A 21,029-nucleotide genomic window follows, 5' to 3' on the forward strand; every position below is an offset into this window, starting at 1 on the left:
CGTAATGATGATTATTAGGTACATTTATCATCATTATCATCATTATGGTGATTATTAGGAACATTTATCATCATTATCATCATTATGTCTTCTGTATATTTCTAACAAGTTGACCAATTCATATCTGAAGCTGTGTTCATTTAGTAATTACCATATCAATGTCCTCCCAGTTACTCTACTGTCATCTCATTATTGATCCCACTGTATGTCTCTACTGTCATCTCATTATTGATCCCACTGTATGTCTCTACTGTCATCTCATTATTGATCCTGCTGTATGTCTCTACTGTCATCTCATTATTGATCCCGCTGTATGTCTCTGCTGTCATCTCATTATTGATCCCACTGTATGTCTCTACTGTCATCTCATTATTGATCCCACTGTATGTCTCTACTGTCATCTCATTATTGATCCCACTGTATGTCTCTACTGTCATCTCATTATTGATCCCACTGTATGTCTCTACTGTCATCTCATTATTGATCCCACTGTATGTCTCTACTGTCATCTCATTATTGATCCCACTGTATGTCTCTACTGTCATCTCATTATTGATCCCACTGTATGTCTCTACTGTCATCTCATTATTGATCCCACTGTATGTCTCTACTGTCATCTCATTTGACATTGACAATGATTCTGTTCTTGTTTGCTTTTCCAGATGAAATGTGATAAAGCTCTCACCTACCTAAGAATTTTCGGGACGACAATGTTTGGAGTCTCGCTACTTGTGGGAATTTCTACCGCCTACATCATGGGCTACCAGTTTTTCACCACGGCACGAAACCACTTGTCCTTCGGGCTGTACGGGGCCATCCTGGTCATCCACCTCATCATCCAGAGTCTGTTTGCTGTCCTAGAACACCGGAACATGAGGAGATCCCTGGAGACGCCCATCAAACTCACCAAATCACTGGCCCTGTGCATTGCAGCCTATCAGGAGGACCCGGCCTACCTGAGGAAGTGTTTGGTATCGGTCAAGAGGTTGACCTACCCGGGCATCAAGGTCATCATGGTGATCGACGGGAATAACGAGGAAGACAACTACATGATGGAGATCTTCCGGGAGATCATGGGGTGGGATAAAGCCACCACGTACGTCTGGAAAAATAACTACCACCACCGGGGACCTGAGGAGACGGACCAGATGTACGCTGAGAGCCTGCAGGCCATCTCGCGCCTTGTGCTCAATAATAAATGTGTCTGCATCATGCAGAAGTGGGGAGGCAAGAGGGAAGTAATGTACACAGCCTTCAAAGCCCTGGGGAGGAGTGTGGACTATGTTCAGGTAAGTCCTGGAGGGAGGAGGGGTTGGAGGGGGGGGGGGAGCGGTGGGGTACACAAAGACCCTTTTGTGCTCTCTTTCTTTAAAAGGATGGTGTGGAAGCCTTGTGTATGTACTGTAGCCCTACGGCTGTAAGGCTAATGCTGTTCACAGAGTGCTAGAGCTCAGCGTTAAACCCATTTACATATGTTTCTGCACTCAGTCCAACTCAGACAAAGTGGAGAGACCTGTAGGCTAATAGGTTGGAGTCAGATCATGTTGCATAGCATCGTGTCAAAACACACAGTATTCTCAGTGAGGAACTTTAAAAGTGACAGTATCCGCATTAGCTACTATCCCAAGGCGTGTATTAAGTTCCTTCATTAACATTTACTAAGTAAACAGCACCAACTGTGCTGTATATACTACATTGTGAATAGTTATACAGCAATACTGTAGCGTAGGTCCTCCAAACTGTTCTGGATAATACTGTAGCGTAGGTCCTTCAAACTGCTCTGGATAATACTGTAGTGTAGGTCCTTCAAATTGCTCTGGATAATACTGGAGTGTAGATACTCCAAACTGTTCTGGATAATACTGGAGTGTCGGTCCTCCAAACTGCTCTGGATAATACTGTAGAGTAGGTCTGATCAAACTGCTCTGGATAATACTGTAGTGTGGGTCCTCCAAACTACTCTGGATAATACTGGAGTGTAGGTCCTCCAAACTGCTCTGGATAATACTGGAGTGTCGGTCCTCCAAACTGCTCTGGATAATACTGGATTGTAGGTCCTCCAAACTGCTCTGGATAATACTGGAGTGTAGGTCCTCCAAACTGCTCTGGATAATACTGGAGTGTAGGTCCTCCAAACTGCTCTGGATAATACTGGAGTGTAGGTCTGATCAAACTGCTCTGGATAATACTGGAGTGTAGGTCTGATCAAACTGCTCTGGATAATACTGGAGTGTAGGTCCTCCAAACTGCTCTGGATAATACTGTAGTATAGGTCTGATCAAACTGCTCTGGATAATACTGTAGTGTAGGTCTGATCAAATTGCTCTGGATAATACTGGAGTGTAGGTCCTTCAAACTGCTCTGGATAATACTGGAGTGTAGGTCTGATCAAACTGCTCTGGATAATACTGTAGTGTAGGTCCTTCAAACTGCTCTGGATAATACTGGAGTGTAGGTCTGATCAAACTGCTCTGGATAATACTGTAGTGCAGGTCTGATCAAATTGCTCTGGATAATACTGGAGTGTAGGTCCTTCAAACTGCTCTGGATAATACTGGAGTGTAGGTCTGATCAAACTGCTCTGGATAATACTGTAGTGTAGGTCCTTCAAACTGCTCTGGATAATACTGTAGTATAGGTCTGATCAAACTGCTCTGGATAATACTGGAGTGTAGGTCCTCCAAACTGCTCTGCATAATACCGGAGTGTAGATCCTCCAAACTGCTCTGGATAATACTGGAGTGTAGGTCCTCCAAACTGCTCTGGATAATACTGGAGTGTAGATCCTCCAAACTGCTCTGGATAATACTGGAGTGTATGGCACCTATTCAGTGCACTACTTTTGTCCAGGGCCCCTAGGGCTCCATTTGGGACGCAGCCTAGTACACTGCTGTCTTTCCACCTTAAACTCCTGGTTTCAGTTATAATTCTAACCTCTGATCCAAAGCTTATGGAGGGCTAACTGTGTTGGCCTTGTCACAGATCTGTTTTAGCTAGCTATTAGCTACCAGACCTGTGTGGTTATTCTCACTGTGGGGTCGTCTGTCTAACGTACCTGATCGTGACGGTTAAAGCCTTGGCTTGGCAACACACAGATGACTTACTTGACTTGACTTAGGTTACGTCCCAAATGGCACCCTATTCCCAAACATAGTGCACTACTTTTGATCACTACCCTAAGGGCCCTGGTCAAAAGTAGTGCACTATATAGGGAATAGGGTGCCAAAACAGTTCGGTAGAATTCGTGCATATACTGTATTATGACAACATTTTGTGACATTTTTGTTATTTTTGGACTTCGGTGAGGGTTTTTTCAGCTGTTCGTGCACACGCATTTTTTTTCTGGAGGCAATCACCTTCGTCGGTGATTGGTCAACGGTAGGGATTCTTCAATAAAGTCTTTGTTGTCATTCAACATAAGACGACTTGTTTTCATGCACATTTTGTCATTGAAAAACACTGCACCAAACATAAATTGTTTGACTAAGATCACTTCTGCAAAAAAAAAAAAGATTTCTTGAGTTATCTTAGATTAATTCTGACTATTTTGAGGGAGTGTATACTGGCTACGGCGTCTCAAAATGGACAAACAGTACTACTGCCGCTCTTTTATCATTTTCAAAGTGAAGGTCTTTTTAAGGGAGTATGCGAGCACACTCGTTCGGTTCGACTAGCTTCAGCCGAAAAGTGCTAAGCATATGTGGGAACTCCTTCAAGACTGTTGGAAAAGCATTCCAGGGTGAAGATTCATTCCAACTGAAGCTGACGCCTTAATTCCTTTTAGCTACTAGTGGAGCAGAGGGCCTCGACAGTTCAACACAGACATGACAGATTGTTCTCTACGGCCATGTCCTTTCAAAGGGCCTCGACAGTTCAACACAGACATGACAGATTGTTCTCTATGGCCATGTCCTTTCAGAGGGCCTCGACAGTTCAACACAGACATGACAGATTGTTCTCTACGGCCATGTCCTTTCAGAGGGCCTCGACAGTTCAACACAGACATGACAGATTGTTCTCCATGTCCTTTCAGAGGGCCTCGACAGTTCAACACAGACATGACAGATTGTTCTCTATGGCCATGTCCTTTCAGAGGGCCTCGACAGTTCAACACAGACATGACAGATTGTTCTCCATGTCCTTTCAGAGGGCCTCGACAGTTCAACACAGACATGACAGATTGTTCTCCATGTCCTTTCAAAGGGCCTCGACAGTTCAACACAGACATGACAGATTGTTCTCCATGTCCTTTCAGAGGGCCTCGACAGTTCAACACAGACATGACAGATTGTTCTCTATGGCCATGTCCTTTCCGAGGGCCTCGACAGTTCAACACAGACATGACAGATTGTTCTCCATGTCCTTTCAGAGGGCCTCGACAGTTCAACACAGACATGACAGATTGTTCTCTACGGCCATGTCCTTTCAGAGGGCCTCGACAGTTCAACACAGACATGACAGATTGTTCTCCATGTCCTTTCAGAGGGCCTCGACAGTTCAACACAGACATGACAGATTGTTCTCTACGGCCATGTCCTTTCAGAGGGCCTCGACAGTTCAACACAGACATGACAGATTGTTCTCCATGTCCTTTCAGAGGGCCTCGACAGTTCAACACAGACATGACAGATTGTTCTCTACGGCCATGTCCTTTCAGAGGGCCTCGACAGTTCAACACAGACATGACAGATTGTTCTCTATGGCCATGTCCTTTCAGAGGGCCTCGACAGTTCAACACAGACATGACAGATTGTTCTCTACGGCCATGTCCTTTCCGAGGGCCTCGACAGTTCAACACAGACATGACAGATTGTTCTCCATGTCCTTTCAGAGGGCCTCGACAGTTCAACACAGACATGACAGATTGTTCTCCATGTCCTTTCAGAGGGCCTCGACAGTTCAACACAGACATGACAGATTGTTCTCTATGGCCATGTCCTTTCAGAGGGCCTCGACAGTTCAACACAGACATGACAGATTGTTCTCTATGGCCATGTCCTTTCAGAGGGCCTCGACAGTTCAACACAGACATGACAGATTGTTCTCTACGGCCATGTCCTTTCAGAGGGCCTCGACAGTTCAACACAGACATGACAGATTGTTCTCTATGGCCATGTCCTTTCAGAGGGCCTCGACAGTTCAACACAGACATGACAGATTGTTCTCTACGGCCATGTCCTTTCAGAGGGCCTCGACAGTTCAACACAGACATGACAGATTGTTCTCCATGTCCTTTCAGAGGGCCTCGACAGTTCAACACAGACATGACAGATTGTTCTCCATGTCCTTTCAGAGGGCCTCGACAGTTCAACACAGACATGACAGATTGTTCTCTACGGCCATGTCCTTTCAAAGGGCCTCGACAGTTCAACACAGACATGACAGATTGTTCTCCATGTCCTTTCAGAGGGCCTCGACAGTTCAACACAGACATGACAGATTGTTCTCCATGTCCTTTCAGAGGGCCTCGACAGTTCAACACAGACATGACAGATTGTTCTCTATGGCCATGTCCTTTCAAAGGGCCTCGACAGTTCAACACAGACATGACAGATTGTTCTCTACGGCCATGTCCTTTCAAAGGGCCTCGACAGTTCAACACAGACATGACAGATTGTTCTCCATGTCCTTTCAGAGGGCCTCGACAGTTCAACACAGACATGACAGATTGTTCTCCATGTCCTTTCAGAGGGCCTCGACAGTTCAACACAGACATGACAGATTGTTCTCCATGTCCTTTCAGAGGGCCTCGACAGTTCAACACAGACATGACAGATTGTTCTCTATGGCCATGTCCTTTCAGAGGGCCTCGACAGTTCAACACAGACATGACAGATTGTTCTCCATGTCCTTTCAAAGGGCCTCGACAGTTCAACACAGACATGACAGATTGTTCTCCATGTCCTTTCAAAGGGCCTCGACAGTTCAACACAGACATGACAGATTGTTCTCCATGTCCTTTCAGAGGGCCTCGACAGTTCAACACAGACATGACAGATTGTTCTCTACGGCCATGTCCTTTCAGAGGGCCTCGACAGTTCAACACAGACATGACAGATTGTTCTCCATGTCCTTTCAGAGGGCCTCGACAGTTCAACACAGACATGACAGATTGTTCTCTACGGCCATGTCCTTTCAGAGGGCCTCGACAGTTCAACACAGACATGACAGATTGTTCTCCATGTCCTTTCAGAGGGCCTCGACAGTTCAACACAGACATGACAGATTGTTCTCCATGTCCTTTCAGAGGGCCTCGACAGTTCAACACAGACATGACAGATTGTTCTCCATGTCCTTTCAGAGGGCCTCGACAGTTCAACACAGACATGACAGATTGTTCTCTACGGCCATGTCCTTTCAGAGGGCCTCGACAGTTCAACACAGACATGACAGATTGTTCTCTATGGCCATGTCCTTTCAGAGGGCCTCGACAGTTCAACACAGACATGACAGATTGTTCTCCATGTCCTTTCAGAGGGCCTCGACAGTTCAACACAGACATGACAGATTGTTCTCCATGTCCTTTCAGAGGGCCTCGACAGTTCAACACAGACATGACAGATTGTTCTCCATGTCCTTTCAGAGGGCCTCGACAGTTCAACACAGACATGACAGATTGTTCTCTACGGCCATGTCCTTTCAGAGGGCCTCGACAGTTCAACACAGACATGACAGATTGTCCTCTACGGCCATGTCCTTTCAGAGGGCCTCGACAGTTCAACACAGACATGACAGATTGTTCTCTATGGCCATGTCCTTTCAGAGGGCCTCGACAGTTCAACACAGACATGACAGATTGTTCTCTACGGCCATGTCCTTTCAGAGGGCCTCGACAGTTCAACACAGACATGACAGATTGTTCTCTACGGCCATGTCCTTTCAGAGGGCCTCGACAGTTCAACACAGACATGACAGATTGTTCTCTATGGCCATGTCCTTTCCGAGGGCCTCGACAGTTCAACACAGACATGACAGATTGTTCTCCATGTCCTTTCAGAGGGCCTCGACAGTTCAACACAGACATGACAGATTGTTCTCTACGGCCATGTCCTTTCAAAGGGCCTCGACAGTTCAACACAGACATGACAGATTGTTCTCCATGTCCTTTCAGAGGGCCTCGACAGTTCAACACAGACATGACAGATTGTTCTCCATGTCCTTTCAGAGGGCCTCGACAGTTCAACACAGACATGACAGATTGTTCTCTATGGCCATGTCCTTTCAGAGGGCCTCGACAGTTCAACACAGACATGACAGATTGTTCTCCATGTCCTTTCAGAGGGCCTCGACAGTTCAACACAGACATGACAGATTGTTCTCTACGGCCATGTCCTTTCAAAGGGCCTCGACAGTTCAACACAGACATGACAGATTGTTCTCCATGTCCTTTCAGAGGGCCTCGACAGTTCAACACAGACATGACAGATTGTTCTCCATGTCCTTTCAGAGGGCCTCGACAGTTCAACACAGACATGACAGATTGTTCTCTATGGCCATGTCCTTTCAGAGGGCCTCGACAGTTCAACACAGACATGACAGATTGTTCTCTATGGCCATGTCCTTTCAAAGGGCCTCGACAGTTCAACACAGACATGACAGATTGTTCTCTACGGCCATGTCCTTTCAGAGGGCCTCGACAGTTCAACACAGACATGACAGATTGTTCTCTACGGCCATGTCCTTTCAGAGGGCCTCGACAGTTCAACACAGACATGACAGATTGTTCTCCATGTCCTTTCAGAGGGCCTCGACAGTTCAACACAGACATGACAGATTGTTCTCCATGTCCTTTCAGAGGGCCTCGACAGTTCAACACAGACATGACAGATTGTTCTCTACGGCCATGTCCTTTCAGAGGGCCTCGACAGTTCAACACAGACATGACAGATTGTTCTCCATGTCCTTTCAGAGGGCCTCGACAGTTCAACACAGACATGACAGATTGTTCTCCATGTCCTTTCCGAGGGCCTCGACAGTTCAACACAGACATGACAGATTGTCCTCTACGGCCATGTCCTTTCAAAGGGCCTCGACAGTTCAACACAGACATGACAGATTGTTCTCCATGTCCTTTCAGAGGGCCTCGACAGTTCAACACAGACATGACAGATTGTTCTCCATGTCCTTTCAGAGGGCCTCGACAGTTCAACACAGACATGACAGATTGTTCTCTACGGCCATGTCCTTTCAGAGGGCCTCGACAGTTCAACACAGACATGACAGATTGTTCTCCATGTCCTTTCAGAGGGCCTCGACAGTTCAACACAGACATGACAGATTGTTCTCTACGGCCATGTCCTTTCAGAGGGCCTCGACAGTTCAACACAGACATGACAGATTGTTCTCTATGGCCATGTCCTTTCCGAGGGCCTCGACAGTTCAACACAGACATGACAGATTGTTCTCTATGGCCATGTCCTTTCCGAGGGCCTCGACAGCTCAACACAGACATGACAGATTGTCCTCTACGGCCATGTCCTTTCAGAGGGCCTCGACAGTTCAACACAGACATGACAGATTGTTCTCCATGTCCTTTCAGAGGGCCTCGACAGTTCAACACAGACATGACAGATTGTTCTCCATGTCCTTTCAAAGGCAGCCAGTTTAAACTGAATTACTCCAAATTGCTTAAATGGAAATAAAAAAAATAAAAATCGACGTCATAGTCATTATCTCCAGAACCATCCCTGCGTCAACATATGTGAAAATTTAACATTTCTATGTTTTGCTGTAAAATAGATAGAAGAAGATGTGTTTCCATTGACATCATCGGTGTGCATCATGTGATTTTAGTAGGCATTACCTACTAATTACCTACTAATTAGTTTATGATGTCATTGGAAACACCTACCTTCCTCCATCTTTTTTTACTACTAAACATTAAAACGCGCCATTTTCAAATATGTTGACGTTGGAGTGGTGCTGGAGATGATGGCTAATGACATTGAATTGTCCCTTTAAGCATTCCTCTTAGCAGTCCTGTTATGTCTGATAAGATATGTTGCATCAGTGGATGAACTTGACGTGACCTTTATTTAGCTACCGGTTGCTGCATGATCATCACAGTAAACTAACATGGCCGAGTGCGTCCCAAATAGCACCCCCCTTTCCCTAGATAGTGCATTACTTCTGACCAGGGCCCATAGGGTCAAAAGAACTAAACCTTATATTCTCACCATAACTGTGTGTGAATGTGTTGATATTGTGGCATAGGGTAACACTTAACTACACAGGCGTAAGAGAAACTTAGTGTAAAGTGTTACCCGGCATTGCTTTGCGGTGTCATTATTCTGTTGGCAGGTACATTATGGGTAATATTCACCACACTGTGAGAGGAAAGCCCCCCGGGACTGTTAGACAGAGGACATGTCCTACATTAGGAGAAGGACTACAACACTGACTGTTAGACAGAGGACATGTCCTACGTTAGGAGAAGGACTACAACGCTGTCTGTCGGACAGAGGACATGTCCTACGTTAGGAGAAGGACTACAGCGCTGTCTTTCGGACAGAGGACATGTCCTACGTTAGGAGAAGGACTACAACACTGTCTGTCGGACAGAGGACATGTCCTACGTTAGGAGAAGGACTACAACACTGTCTGTCGGACAGAGGACATGTCCTACGTTAGGAGAAGGACTACAACGCTGTCTGTCGGACAGAGGACATGTCCTACGTTAGGAGAAGGACTACAGCGCTGTCTTTCGGACAGAGGACATGTCCTACGTTAGGAGAAGGACTACAACACTGTCTGTCGGACAGAGGACATGTCCTACGTTAGGAGAAGGACTACAGCGCTGTCTTTCGGACAGAGGATATGTCCTACGTTAGGAGAAGGACTACAACGCTGTCTGTCAGACAGAGGACATGTCCTACGTTAGGAGAAGGACTACAACACTGTCTGTCGGACAGAGGACATGTCCTACATTAGGAGAAGGACTACAGCGCTGTCTGTCGGACAGAGGACATGTCCTACGTTAGGAGAAGGACTACAATGCTGTCTGTCGGACAGAGGACATGTCCTACGTTAGGAGAAGGACTACAACGCTGTCTGTTGGACAGAGGACATGTCCTACGTTAGGAGAAGGACTACAACGCTGTCTGTCGGACAGAGGACATGTCCTACGTTAGGAGAAGGACTACAACGCTGTCTGTTGGACAGAGGACATGTCCTACGTTAGGAGAAGGACTACAACGCTGTCTGTCAGACAGAGGACATGTCCTACGTTAGGAGAAGGACTACAACACTGTCTGTCGGACAGAGGACATGTCCTACGTTAGGAGAAGGACTACAACACTGTCTGTCAGACAGAGGACATGTCCTACGTTAGGAGAAGGACTACAACGCTGTCTGTCAGACAGAGGACATGTCCTACGTTAGGAGAAGGACTACAATGCTGTCTGTCGGACAGAGGACATGTCCTACGTTAGGAGAAGGACTACAACGCTGTCTGTTGGACAGAGGACATGTCCTACGTGTAGTATGGATCCAGATGGAACATCAGTGAATCCATTGTTCGTCTGCTGACTTCATGACCCCCCCGACCTTCGCCTTTTGTGATGTCAAAACCCTGTGGTATTTGTGGCACAGATCAACCGACTGACGCCAGATCGAACATGTTTTACTGAGGAGACCTTTTACACAAGCTATTCCCGATAACCACTTATCGAAGGAACAACTGATTATTAGCGGTTTTCATGTCGTCTCCCCAAGCTGAGGCTCGTTACAGCTGCAATCTGTTACCTCTTTTACAGTGAAACTATAAATATTAAATGGGACTTTCCCCCTTCGTTTTCAGCATCTGTAGTCTTTGCAGTAATTTGATGCGGGTGATCTGTGAATATGAATGCCATTTATGGACCCGTCAGAACAGGTTTGGTGCTAAACGTTGCTATGGGACTGGTTGCCAAGGGGCAGTGATCAAAGAAACTGAATTCCATTTCTTTGGTAGTGATGCTGCTTCTCTTAATCAAACACTCTACAGATGATGAAAATAACATGAGGAATGTTGTGCACATTAGCAGACGTGCCAACAGGCTATGCCAAACTACGCATGAGTATCTGTTCTCACCGGGAAAGGGGGAGTGTGTGTTGGTGTTCTGTGTATCAAAACCAATAGACTGGTTAGGGGTACAGAGGTCTATTCCTGAGGTGGTTTGATTATCTTCTGGCCATATCATTCTCTTTAGTTACTCTCCTTTCATGGCATTTGTGTATTAATACATTGCTCTTACAGCAGAAAGATAGAATTGAATTATCACAGTTCTACACGATGAAAATGTCTTCCTTTTCAAACAATTCAAACAGCTGTCTTGATCTTTCTCCATATATGACCATTTTGAAACAGCTATAGAGCTATACTACAAAATCTCTGCCACCATCAGAACACAACCAATCACAACACAACCCTCTCTCAGTCAGAACACAACCAATCACAACACAACCCTCTCTCAGTCAGAACACAACCAATCACAACACAACCCTCTCCCAGTCAGAACACAACCAATCACAACGCAACCCTCTCTGTCAGAACACAACCAATCAGAACACAACCCTCTCCCAGTCAGAACACAACCAATCACAACACAACCCTCTCTGTCAGAACACAACCAATCACAACACAACCCTCTCCCAGTCAGAACACAACCAATCACAACGCAACCCTCTCTCAGTCAGAACACAACCAATCAGAACACAACCCTCTCCCAATCAGAACACAACCAATCACAGCACAACCCTCTCAGTCAGAACACAACCAATCACAACCCAGCCCTCTCAGTCAGAACACAACCAATCACAACCCTCTCCCAATCAGAACACAACCAATCACAACGCAACCCTCTCTCAATCAGAACACAACCAATCAGAACACAACCCTCTCCCAATCAGAACACAACCAATCACAGCACAACCCTCTCAGTCAGAACACAACCAATCACAACCCAGCCCTCTCAGTCAGAACACAACCAATCACAACCCTCTCCCAATCAGAACACAACCAATCACAGCACAACCCTCTCAGTCAGAACACAACCAATCACAACCCAGCCCTCTCAGTCAGAACACAACAAATAACAACCCTCTCCCAGTCAGAACACAACAAATAACAACCCTCTCCCAGTCAGAACACAGCCAATCACAACCCTCTCCCAGTCAGAACACAACCAATCACAACCCTCTCTCAGTCAGAACATAACCAATCACAGCACAGCCCTCTCTCAGTCAGAACACAGCCAATCACAACCCTCTCCCAGTCAGAACACAACCAATCACAACCCTCTCTCAGTCAGAACATAACCAATCACAACCCTCTCCCAGTCAGAACACAACCAATCACAACCCTCTCCCAGTCAGAACACAACCAATCACAGCACAACCCTCTCAGTCAGAACACAACCAATCACAACCCAGCCCTCTCAGTCAGAACACAACCAATCACAACCCTCTCCCAGTCAGAACACAACAAATCACAACCCTCTCCCAGTCAGAACACAACCAATCACAACCCTCTCTCAGTCAGAACACAACCTTACTGTATCACTTCCAGTCTAGGAAGCCGTCCCAAACAGCACAGCACAGCAACCTTCCTTCCTTCCTTCCTTCCTTCCTTCCTTCCTTCCTTCCTTCCTTCCTTCCTTCCTTCCTTCCTTCCTTCCTTCCTTCCTTCCTTCCTTCCAGCCTTCCTTCCTTCCAGCCTTCCTTCCTTCCTTCCAGCCTTCCTTCCTTCCTTCCTTTCAGCCTTCCTTCCTTCCTTCCAGCCTCCCAGCCTCCCAGCCTCCCAGCCTCCCATCCTCCCAGCCTCCCAGCCTCCCAGCCTCCCAGCCTCCCAGCCTCCCAACCTCCCAGCCTCCCAGCCTCCCAGCCTCCCAGCCTCCCAGCCTCCCAGCCTCCCAGCCTCCCAGCCAAACCCCATCCCTCCCTACACCGGCCCCAATGACTTCACTGACCCAATGAAATCATTCCCAATGAAGGAGTGACTGGAGAAACCTTTCTAATCTGTGAAGAGATTGCTGCAAATAGGACTTTACTCACCCGGTTGTTTGTTGACCAACTGACGGACCTTCCCACTTGACACAAACTTGTTTTGGAACAATCTTTCCCGGGAAACATCCACGTTGCAAACAAATCTTCAACTTGACATCCAAAAGAGTTTCAAAGAAACACAAAGCAACACTGTATGTCAGTAATCAGTGTAATTAATGTACCAATACGGTACGTCAGTAATCAGTGTAATTAATGTACCAATACGGTACGTCAGTAATCAGTGTAATTAATGTACCAACACTGTACATCAGTAATCAGTGTAATTAATGTACCAACACTGTACGTCAGTAATCAGTGTAATTAATGTACCAACACTGTACATCAGTAATCAGTGTAATTAATGTACCAACACTGAACGTCAGTAATCAGTGTAATTAATGTACCAACACTGTACGTCAGTAATCAGTGTAATTAATGTACCAACACTGTACGTCAGTAATCAGTGTAATTAATGTACCAACACTGTACATCAGTAATCAGTGTAATTAATGTACCAACACTGTACGTCAGTAATCAGTGTAATTAATGTACCAACACTGTACGTCAGTAATCAGTGTAATTAATGTACCAATACGGTACACCAGTAATCAGTGTAATTAATGTACCAACACTGAACGTCAGTAATCAGTGTAATTAATGTACCAACACTGAACGTCAGTAATCAGTGTAATTAATGTACCAACACTGTACGTCAGTAATCAGTGTAATTAATGTACCAACACTGTACGTCAGTAATCAGTGTAATTAATGTACCAATACGGTACACCAGTAATCAGTGTAATTAATGTACCAACACTGTACGTCAGTAATCAGTGTAATTAATGTACCAACACTGAACGTCAGTAATCAGTGTAATTAATGTACCAACACTGTACGTCAGTAATCAGTGTAATTAATGTACCAACACTGTACGTCAGTAATCAGTGTAATTAATGTACCAACACTGTACGTCAGTAATCAGTGTAATTAATGTACCAACACTGTACGTCAGTAATCAGTGTAATTAATGTACCAACTGTACATCAGCAATCAGTGTAATTAATGTACCAACACTGTACGTCAGTAATCAGTGTAATTAATGTACCAACACTGTACGTCAGTAATCAGTGTAATTAATGTACCAACACTGTACATCAGTAATCAGTGTAATTAATGTACCAACACTGTACGTCAGTAATCAGTGTAATTCATGTACCAACACTGTACGTCAGTAATCAGTGTAATTAATGTACCAACTGTACATCAGCAATCAGTGTAATTAATGTACCAACACTGTACGTCAGTAATCAGTGTAATTAATGTACCAACACTGTACGTCAGTAATCAGTGTAATTAATGTACCAACACTGTACATCAGTAATCAGTGTAATTAATGTACCAACACTGTACGTCAGTAATCAGTGTAATTAATGTACCAACACTGTACGTCAGTAATCAGTGTAATTAATGTACCAACACTGAACGTCAGTAATCAGTGTAATTAATGTACCAACACTGTACATCAGTAATCAGTGTAATTAATGTACCAACACTGTACGTCAGTAATCAGTGTAATTAATGTACCAACACTGTACATCAGTAATCAGTGTAATTAATGTACCAACACTGTACGTCAGTAATCAGTGTAATTAATGTACCAACACTGTACATCAGTAATCAGTGTAATTAATGTACCAACACGGTACGTCAGTAATCAGTGTAATTAATGTACCAACACTGTACGTCAGTAATCAGTGTAATTAATGCGCTGCTGATTGGTCAAATTGGCCAATATAAAACAAACATATCCAGCCCAAAAACTTGACGAAGGACTCTTTGTCTGTGTAACGAGATCTTCTGGCCTAGTTTAGCTTTCTAACTTTGTGTTGTGAGAGAGAGAGAGCGTGAGAAGTGTTTTGGGTGAAGTGTTTTGTAGATTGAACAGGATAGTGTGTACCCTTGTGTTTCAGGTGTGAAGTGTTTTGTGGATTCAACAGGATTGTTTGTCCCCCCTTGTGTTTCAGGTGTGTGACTCTGACACTATGCTGGATCCTGCGTCCTCTGTGGAGATGGTGAAGGTTCTGGAGGAAGACCCCATGGTGGGAGGAGTGGGAGGAGACGTCCAGGTAATGTCTCCATTGTTATTGACTAGTCTGTTTGTCTGAGACTGTGTTCTCCTAGCCTGGTACCGTACTGTAGGTGCTGAAACCAGCTCCAGTCTCCATTGTTATTGACTAGTCTGTTTGTCTGAGACTGTGTTCTCCTAGCCTGGTACCGTACTTTAGGTGCTGAAACCAGCTCCGTTCTCCATTGTTATTGACTAGTCTGTTTGTCTGAGACTGTGTTCTCCTAGCCTGGTACCGTACTTTAGGTGCTGAAACCAGCTCCGGTCTCCATTGTTATTGACTAGTCTGTTTGTCTGAGACTGTGTTCTCCTAGCCTGGTACCGTACTTTAGGTGCTGAAACCAGCTCCAGTCTCCATTGTTATTGACTAGTCTGTTTGTCTGAGACGGTGTTGTCCTAGCCTGGTACCGTACTGTAGGTGCTGCAACCAGCTACAGTCTTCTGTTGATAGAAGACTAGTGTTGGGTTCAGCACAGGGGAGTCTGCTCAGGGGAGGACGGCTCATAATAATGTCTGGAACGGAGCAAATGGAATGGCAGCAAACCATGTGTTAGATGTATTTGATACCATTCCACTCATTCTGCACCAGTCATTACCACGAGCACCGTCCTCCCCAATTAAGGTGCCACCAACCTCCTGTGGTTCAGCACCTACAGTACATACGGCATGGATACAAAGCTAGGGTTGTCCAACTGCTTTCAGAGATGTACTGGGTGTGCAGGTGGGTCATCTAACCCAGTGGAGTCTGCTGAGGGGAGGACGGCTCATAATAATGTCTGGAATGGACTGAATGAAATGGTATCAAACACATGTAGTCTGAGAGAATCTTCAGAGTTGCTCCGGTTAAACTGAGAGAATCTTCAGAGTTGCTCCGGTTAAACTGAGAGAATCTTCAGAGTTGCTCTGGTTAAACTGAGAGAATCTTCAGAGTTGCTCCGGTTAAACTGAGAGAATCTTCAGAGTTGCTCCGGGTTAAACTGAGAGAATCTTCAGAGTTGCTCCGGTTAAACTGAGAGAATCTTCAGAGTTGCTCCGGTTAAGCTGAGAGAATCTTCAGAGTTGCTCCGGGTTAAACTGAGAGAATCTTCAGAGTTGCTCCGGTTAAACTGAGAGAATCTTCAGAGTTGCTCCGGTTAAGCTGAGAGAATCTTCAGAGTTGCTCCGGTTAAGCTGAGAGAATCTTCAGAGTTGCTCCGGTTAAACTGAGAGAATCTTCAGAGTTGCTTCGGGTTAAGCTGAGAGAATCTTCAGAGTTGCTCCGGTTAAACTGAGAGAATCTTCAGAGTTGCTCCGGTTAAACTGAGAGAATCTTCAGAGTTGCTCCGGTTAAACTGAGAGAATCTTCAGAGTTGCTCCGGTTAAACTGAGAGAATCTTCAGAGTTGCTCCGGTTAAACTGAGAGAATCTTCAGAGTTGCTCCGGTTAAACTGAGAGAATCTTCAGAGTTGCTCCGGTTAAACTGAGAGAATCTTCAGAGTTGCTCCGGTTAAGCTGAGAGAATCTTCAGAGTTGCTCCGGTTAAGCTGAGAGAATCTTCTCACACTGTGGTTTATTAACTGATGTGGTGATGTTGATGCCTTTACGACCCGCATTTAGAAGTTACAAAGAAATAAACACAAACCTCTTAAAATTATTTTGATAGCTTTTTCAACAAGTATGCTTCAGTGCATAAAATAAAGCTTTAGTGCTTTCTTTTATGATCCTGTAAAGTATTTCTGGACAAGAGAAAGAGTAATGGTTCAGCCTACACAGTTGTTGAGGACCAAATCTGCCCGTATTGAATTTAAAGTTCCCTGAATACCAAATAATACAAACTATAAAAATGCATCTACACAACAGGACATTCCTTGACAAAATTGAGTCAGCCTATACCTTAGGCTTACATTGATTACTCTCTGGTGAGAATTCTACACAATAGCAGGTTGATAGGTGCTTCCGTGCTTCTACACCTGCATTTCTTGCTGTTTGGGGTTTTAGGCTGGGTTTCTGTACAGCACTTTGAGATATCAGCTGATGTAAGAAGGGCTATATAAATACATTTGATTTGATTTGATAGGTGGAACATTTGTAAGAGCTCTGGGAGAGTTGATAGCATTTCCTTTTGCTAATTAGGGGTCCTTAAACCAATTGCCCACAATTGTGCCGTTTGGTTGCTATGCTAATACTATAGAATGTGTTTACAGCAGTTGTTAACCAACTTAAATACCCTGACCCTATGTGTCTTTCTTCCTCCACAGATCCTGAACAAATACGAGTCCTGGATCTCGTTTCTTAGCAGCGTCCGTTACTGGATGGCCTTCAACATCGAGCGGGCGTGTCAGTCCTACTTCGGCTGCGTCCAGTGCATCAGCGGACCACTGGGAATGTACAGGAACAACCTGCTCCACGAGTTCATAGAGGATTGGTACAACCAGACCTTCATGGGCAGCCACTGTAGCTTCGGCGACGACCGCCACCTCACCAACCGCGTGCTGAGCCTGGGCTACGCCACCAAGTACACGGCCCGGTCCAAGTGCCTGACCGAGACCCCCATCACCTACCTGCGCTGGCTGAACCAGCAGACCCGCTGGAGTAAGTCCTACTTCAGAGAGTGGCTCTACAACGCCATGTGGTTCCACAAACACCACCTCTGGATGACCTACGAGGCTGTCATCACCGGGTTCTTCCCCTTCTTCCTCATCGCCACGGCGATACAGCTGTTCTACCAGGGGAGGATCTGGAATATCCTTCTCTTCCTGTTGATCGTCCAGGCGGTCGCCCTCATCAAGTCCTCCTTTGCCTCCTGCATGAGGGGCAACATCGTCATGGTCTTCATGTCCTTCTACTCAGTGTTGTACATGTCCAGTCTGCTACCGGCCAAGATGTTCGCTATCGCCACCATAAACAAGGCCGGCTGGGGCACGTCAGGGAGGAAGACGATCGTGACTAACTTCGTAGGGCTCGTTCCCATATCGGTCTGGTTCACCATCCTCTTCCTTGGCATTATCTATACGGTCGTCCAGGAAACCAGAAAAGATGTTCCTTTTCCAGACTCTGAAAAGATAGTGTTAATGGTGGGTGCGATAGTGTACGCCAGCTACTGGGTCATGCTGTTGACGTTGTACATGGTGCTGATCACTAAATGTGGCAAGAGGAAGAAAGAACAGCAGTATGATATGGTGCTGGATGTATGACATCTCCCTCCTCATCCTCCTCCTCCCCTGAAACTCCTCGGTTGGGTCTTAAACGCCACTCTATTTCCTGCATAGTGCACTACTTTTGACCAGGGTCCATACAGGGCTCTGGTCAAAAAGTAACACACTTTTTTTTTAGGGATCAGGGTGCAGTTTGAGGCGCAGACTATCTCCCTCTCAACAACGTTTACAAAGTGAAGAATCTCAAACTGCTCCTTGATTGTTGGACTCTCGGCGGGTGACGTGAAGTGAGGATGCCAGGAGAGCGATATCATTGCTGCTGTGACTGACTGCAACAAGAAACTACAGATATTTTCTTCTGAAATATTATGATGATGAGGTAAAACTCTTGTTGGTGATGTGTTTTGCCAAATGGAAAACCACCAAACGGACATCCTGTTTTTCCACATAGATACACAGAGATGATATGCATAATGTCCTATGCACTTTTACGTCTCACTCCCATTGTGCATAATGCTTGACAGAGTCATTTGAAGATGAAATACCTCAGTGGTTATGCTTTTCATTGTATGAGTGAGTGATCGGGATGCACCCAGAAAATGGCTCGTTCTTGATTATAACATAATTTATGATGTTTTTGGTCATATTTGTCCTTTTTTTTATACACAGTTCTTAATGAAAGTCAAAGCTGGAATTTCTCAGTTCTTTTGGCCATGCTGTATCTGTTGACTTGTTACTTTGTAAGTTACATATTATATTTTAATGCCTTTTTATATAGACTTTTTAAAAATTCTATTTTTGCTTTAATAACCACCAAAGATTCTTTATTTTCATTCATTTTTATATAAAATGGAGAGAAAAAAATGCATTGTGCATTCAACTGTTATAACAATGACGTGTGTATCTGACCAAAAAATGTGAAGTTAACAGCTGGGGTTTTGTCTGCAATGATAACAATAAAATGCAATTCTAGGGATAAGTTATTGAATACAAGAAGGGTGATTAACCTGTGTTTTTTTTATGTACAATGAGAGAAAACCAGCAATATTTATAAGAACATTCTGTGGTTTTCTAGATAATTCTATATTTAATAATATACATTTCATAATAGACCTTATAGAGACCGTCGTTCGTTTTGGAGAGGTAGCCGTTCTGCAGGATTTTGCTCCAGCCCTAATCTTAACATAGCCTTTCGCAAATCTAAATTAGCAAGACAGCACAAACAGATCTGGGACCAGGCTAGCTCTAACACACTCTATTCTACTGATCAGCACAAACAGATCTGGGACCAGGCTAGCTCTAACACACTCTATTCTACTGATCAGCACAAACAGATCTGGGACCAGGCTAGCTCTAACACACTCTATTCTACTGATCAGCACAAACTGATCTGGGACCAGGCTAGCTCTAACACACTCTATTCTACTGATCAGCACAAACAGATCTGGGACCAGGCTAGCTCTAACACACTCTATTCTACTGATCAGCACAAACAGATCTGGGACCAGGCTAGCTCTAACACACTCTATTCTACTGATCAGCACAAACTGATCTGGGACCAGGCTAGCTCTAACACACTCTATTCTATTGATCAGCACAAACTGATCTGGGACCAGGCTAGCTCTAACACACTCTATTCTACTGATCAGCACAAACTGATCTGGGACCAGGCTAACTGTTACTGCAGGGCTGGAGCAAAAGCCTGCCACGCAGTATCTCTTCAGGCGGCGGTTTAACCACCTTTTGCCTTACTGTAGGACTTCCTGAAATAGGTTTCAAGGTTTCATACGAGTTCACATGAGGACATTCGTCACATGATGCATTCTGAAAATTGTATAAACAATGCGTTAATCCACATCAGATTAAAATCCCAAAAGATACATTTTCGCAAAAATGTAATGATCTATTCCAGAGTACTTACTCTTTAGAATCTTATTAGAATTGATCAGACCGAATATTGAACCGTGACTTTGGGATCATGGGTAGTATTATCATGAAGCACTTTTGTGTTGTGCCAAAAAATAAAAAAATAAAATATCTTACTATGTTTAGAAAGTTGTCATTATTAATCTGTAATAGTACTTCTGTCATAATGAATATGTGTGACTCCCTCGTGTCTTATAACACTGACGGTCAGTAAAACACACTTGTTTGCACATAAAATGAGACATTCTCACTAGTGTAGAAGTGTTAGTTTACATTGGCGGATGTTGCTGTTTGGCTGCTGTTGTGTTTTATTGTTGCCATGGAGACAGCTGAACCTGGAGATCAGAGGGCCTTTCTCCAGACAAGTATCTCGGGGTGGAGAGTTGCCATGGAGACAGCTGAACCAGGAGATCAGAGGGCCTTTCTCCAGACAAGTATCACGGGGTGGAGAGTTGCCATGGAGACAGCTGAACCAGGAGATCAGAGGGCCTTTCTCCAGACAAGTATCACGGGGTGGAGAGTTGCCATGGAGACAGCTGAACCAGGAGATCAGAGGGCCTTTCTCCAGACAAGTATCACGGGGTGGAGAGTTGCCATGGAGACAGCTGAACCTGGAGATTAGAGGGCCTTTCTCCAGACAAGTATCACGGGGTGGAGAGTTGCCATGGAGACAGCTGAACCTGGAGATTAGAGGGCCTTTCTCCAGACAAGTATCACGGGGTGGAGAGTTGCCATGGAGACAGCTGAACCTGGAGATTAGAGGGCCTTTCTCCAGACAAGTATCACGGGGTGGAGAGTTGCCATGGAGACAGCTGAACCAG

At 45.0% G+C, this 21,029-nt stretch overlaps 1 protein-coding gene across 1 annotated transcript; it reads left to right on the plus strand.

Annotated features, from left to right (window-relative positions):
• The first annotated feature begins 662 nt into the window (after positions 1–662).
• has2 (hyaluronan synthase 2) lies at positions 663–19,265 on the plus strand. The gene is made up of 3 exons (XM_038993344.1): positions 663–1,289; positions 15,048–15,149; positions 17,386–19,265. The coding sequence occupies exons 1-3, from the start codon at positions 663–665 to the stop codon at positions 18,319–18,321; spliced, it is 1,665 nt and encodes a 554-aa protein (XP_038849272.1). The 3' UTR covers positions 18,322–19,265.
• Positions 19,266–21,029: the final 1,764 nt, after the last annotated feature.

This window comes from Salvelinus namaycush, chromosome 5 (genome assembly GCF_016432855.1).
Source record: "Salvelinus namaycush isolate Seneca chromosome 5, SaNama_1.0, whole genome shotgun sequence".
Lineage (NCBI taxonomy): Eukaryota > Metazoa > Chordata > Actinopteri > Salmoniformes > Salmonidae > Salvelinus > Salvelinus namaycush.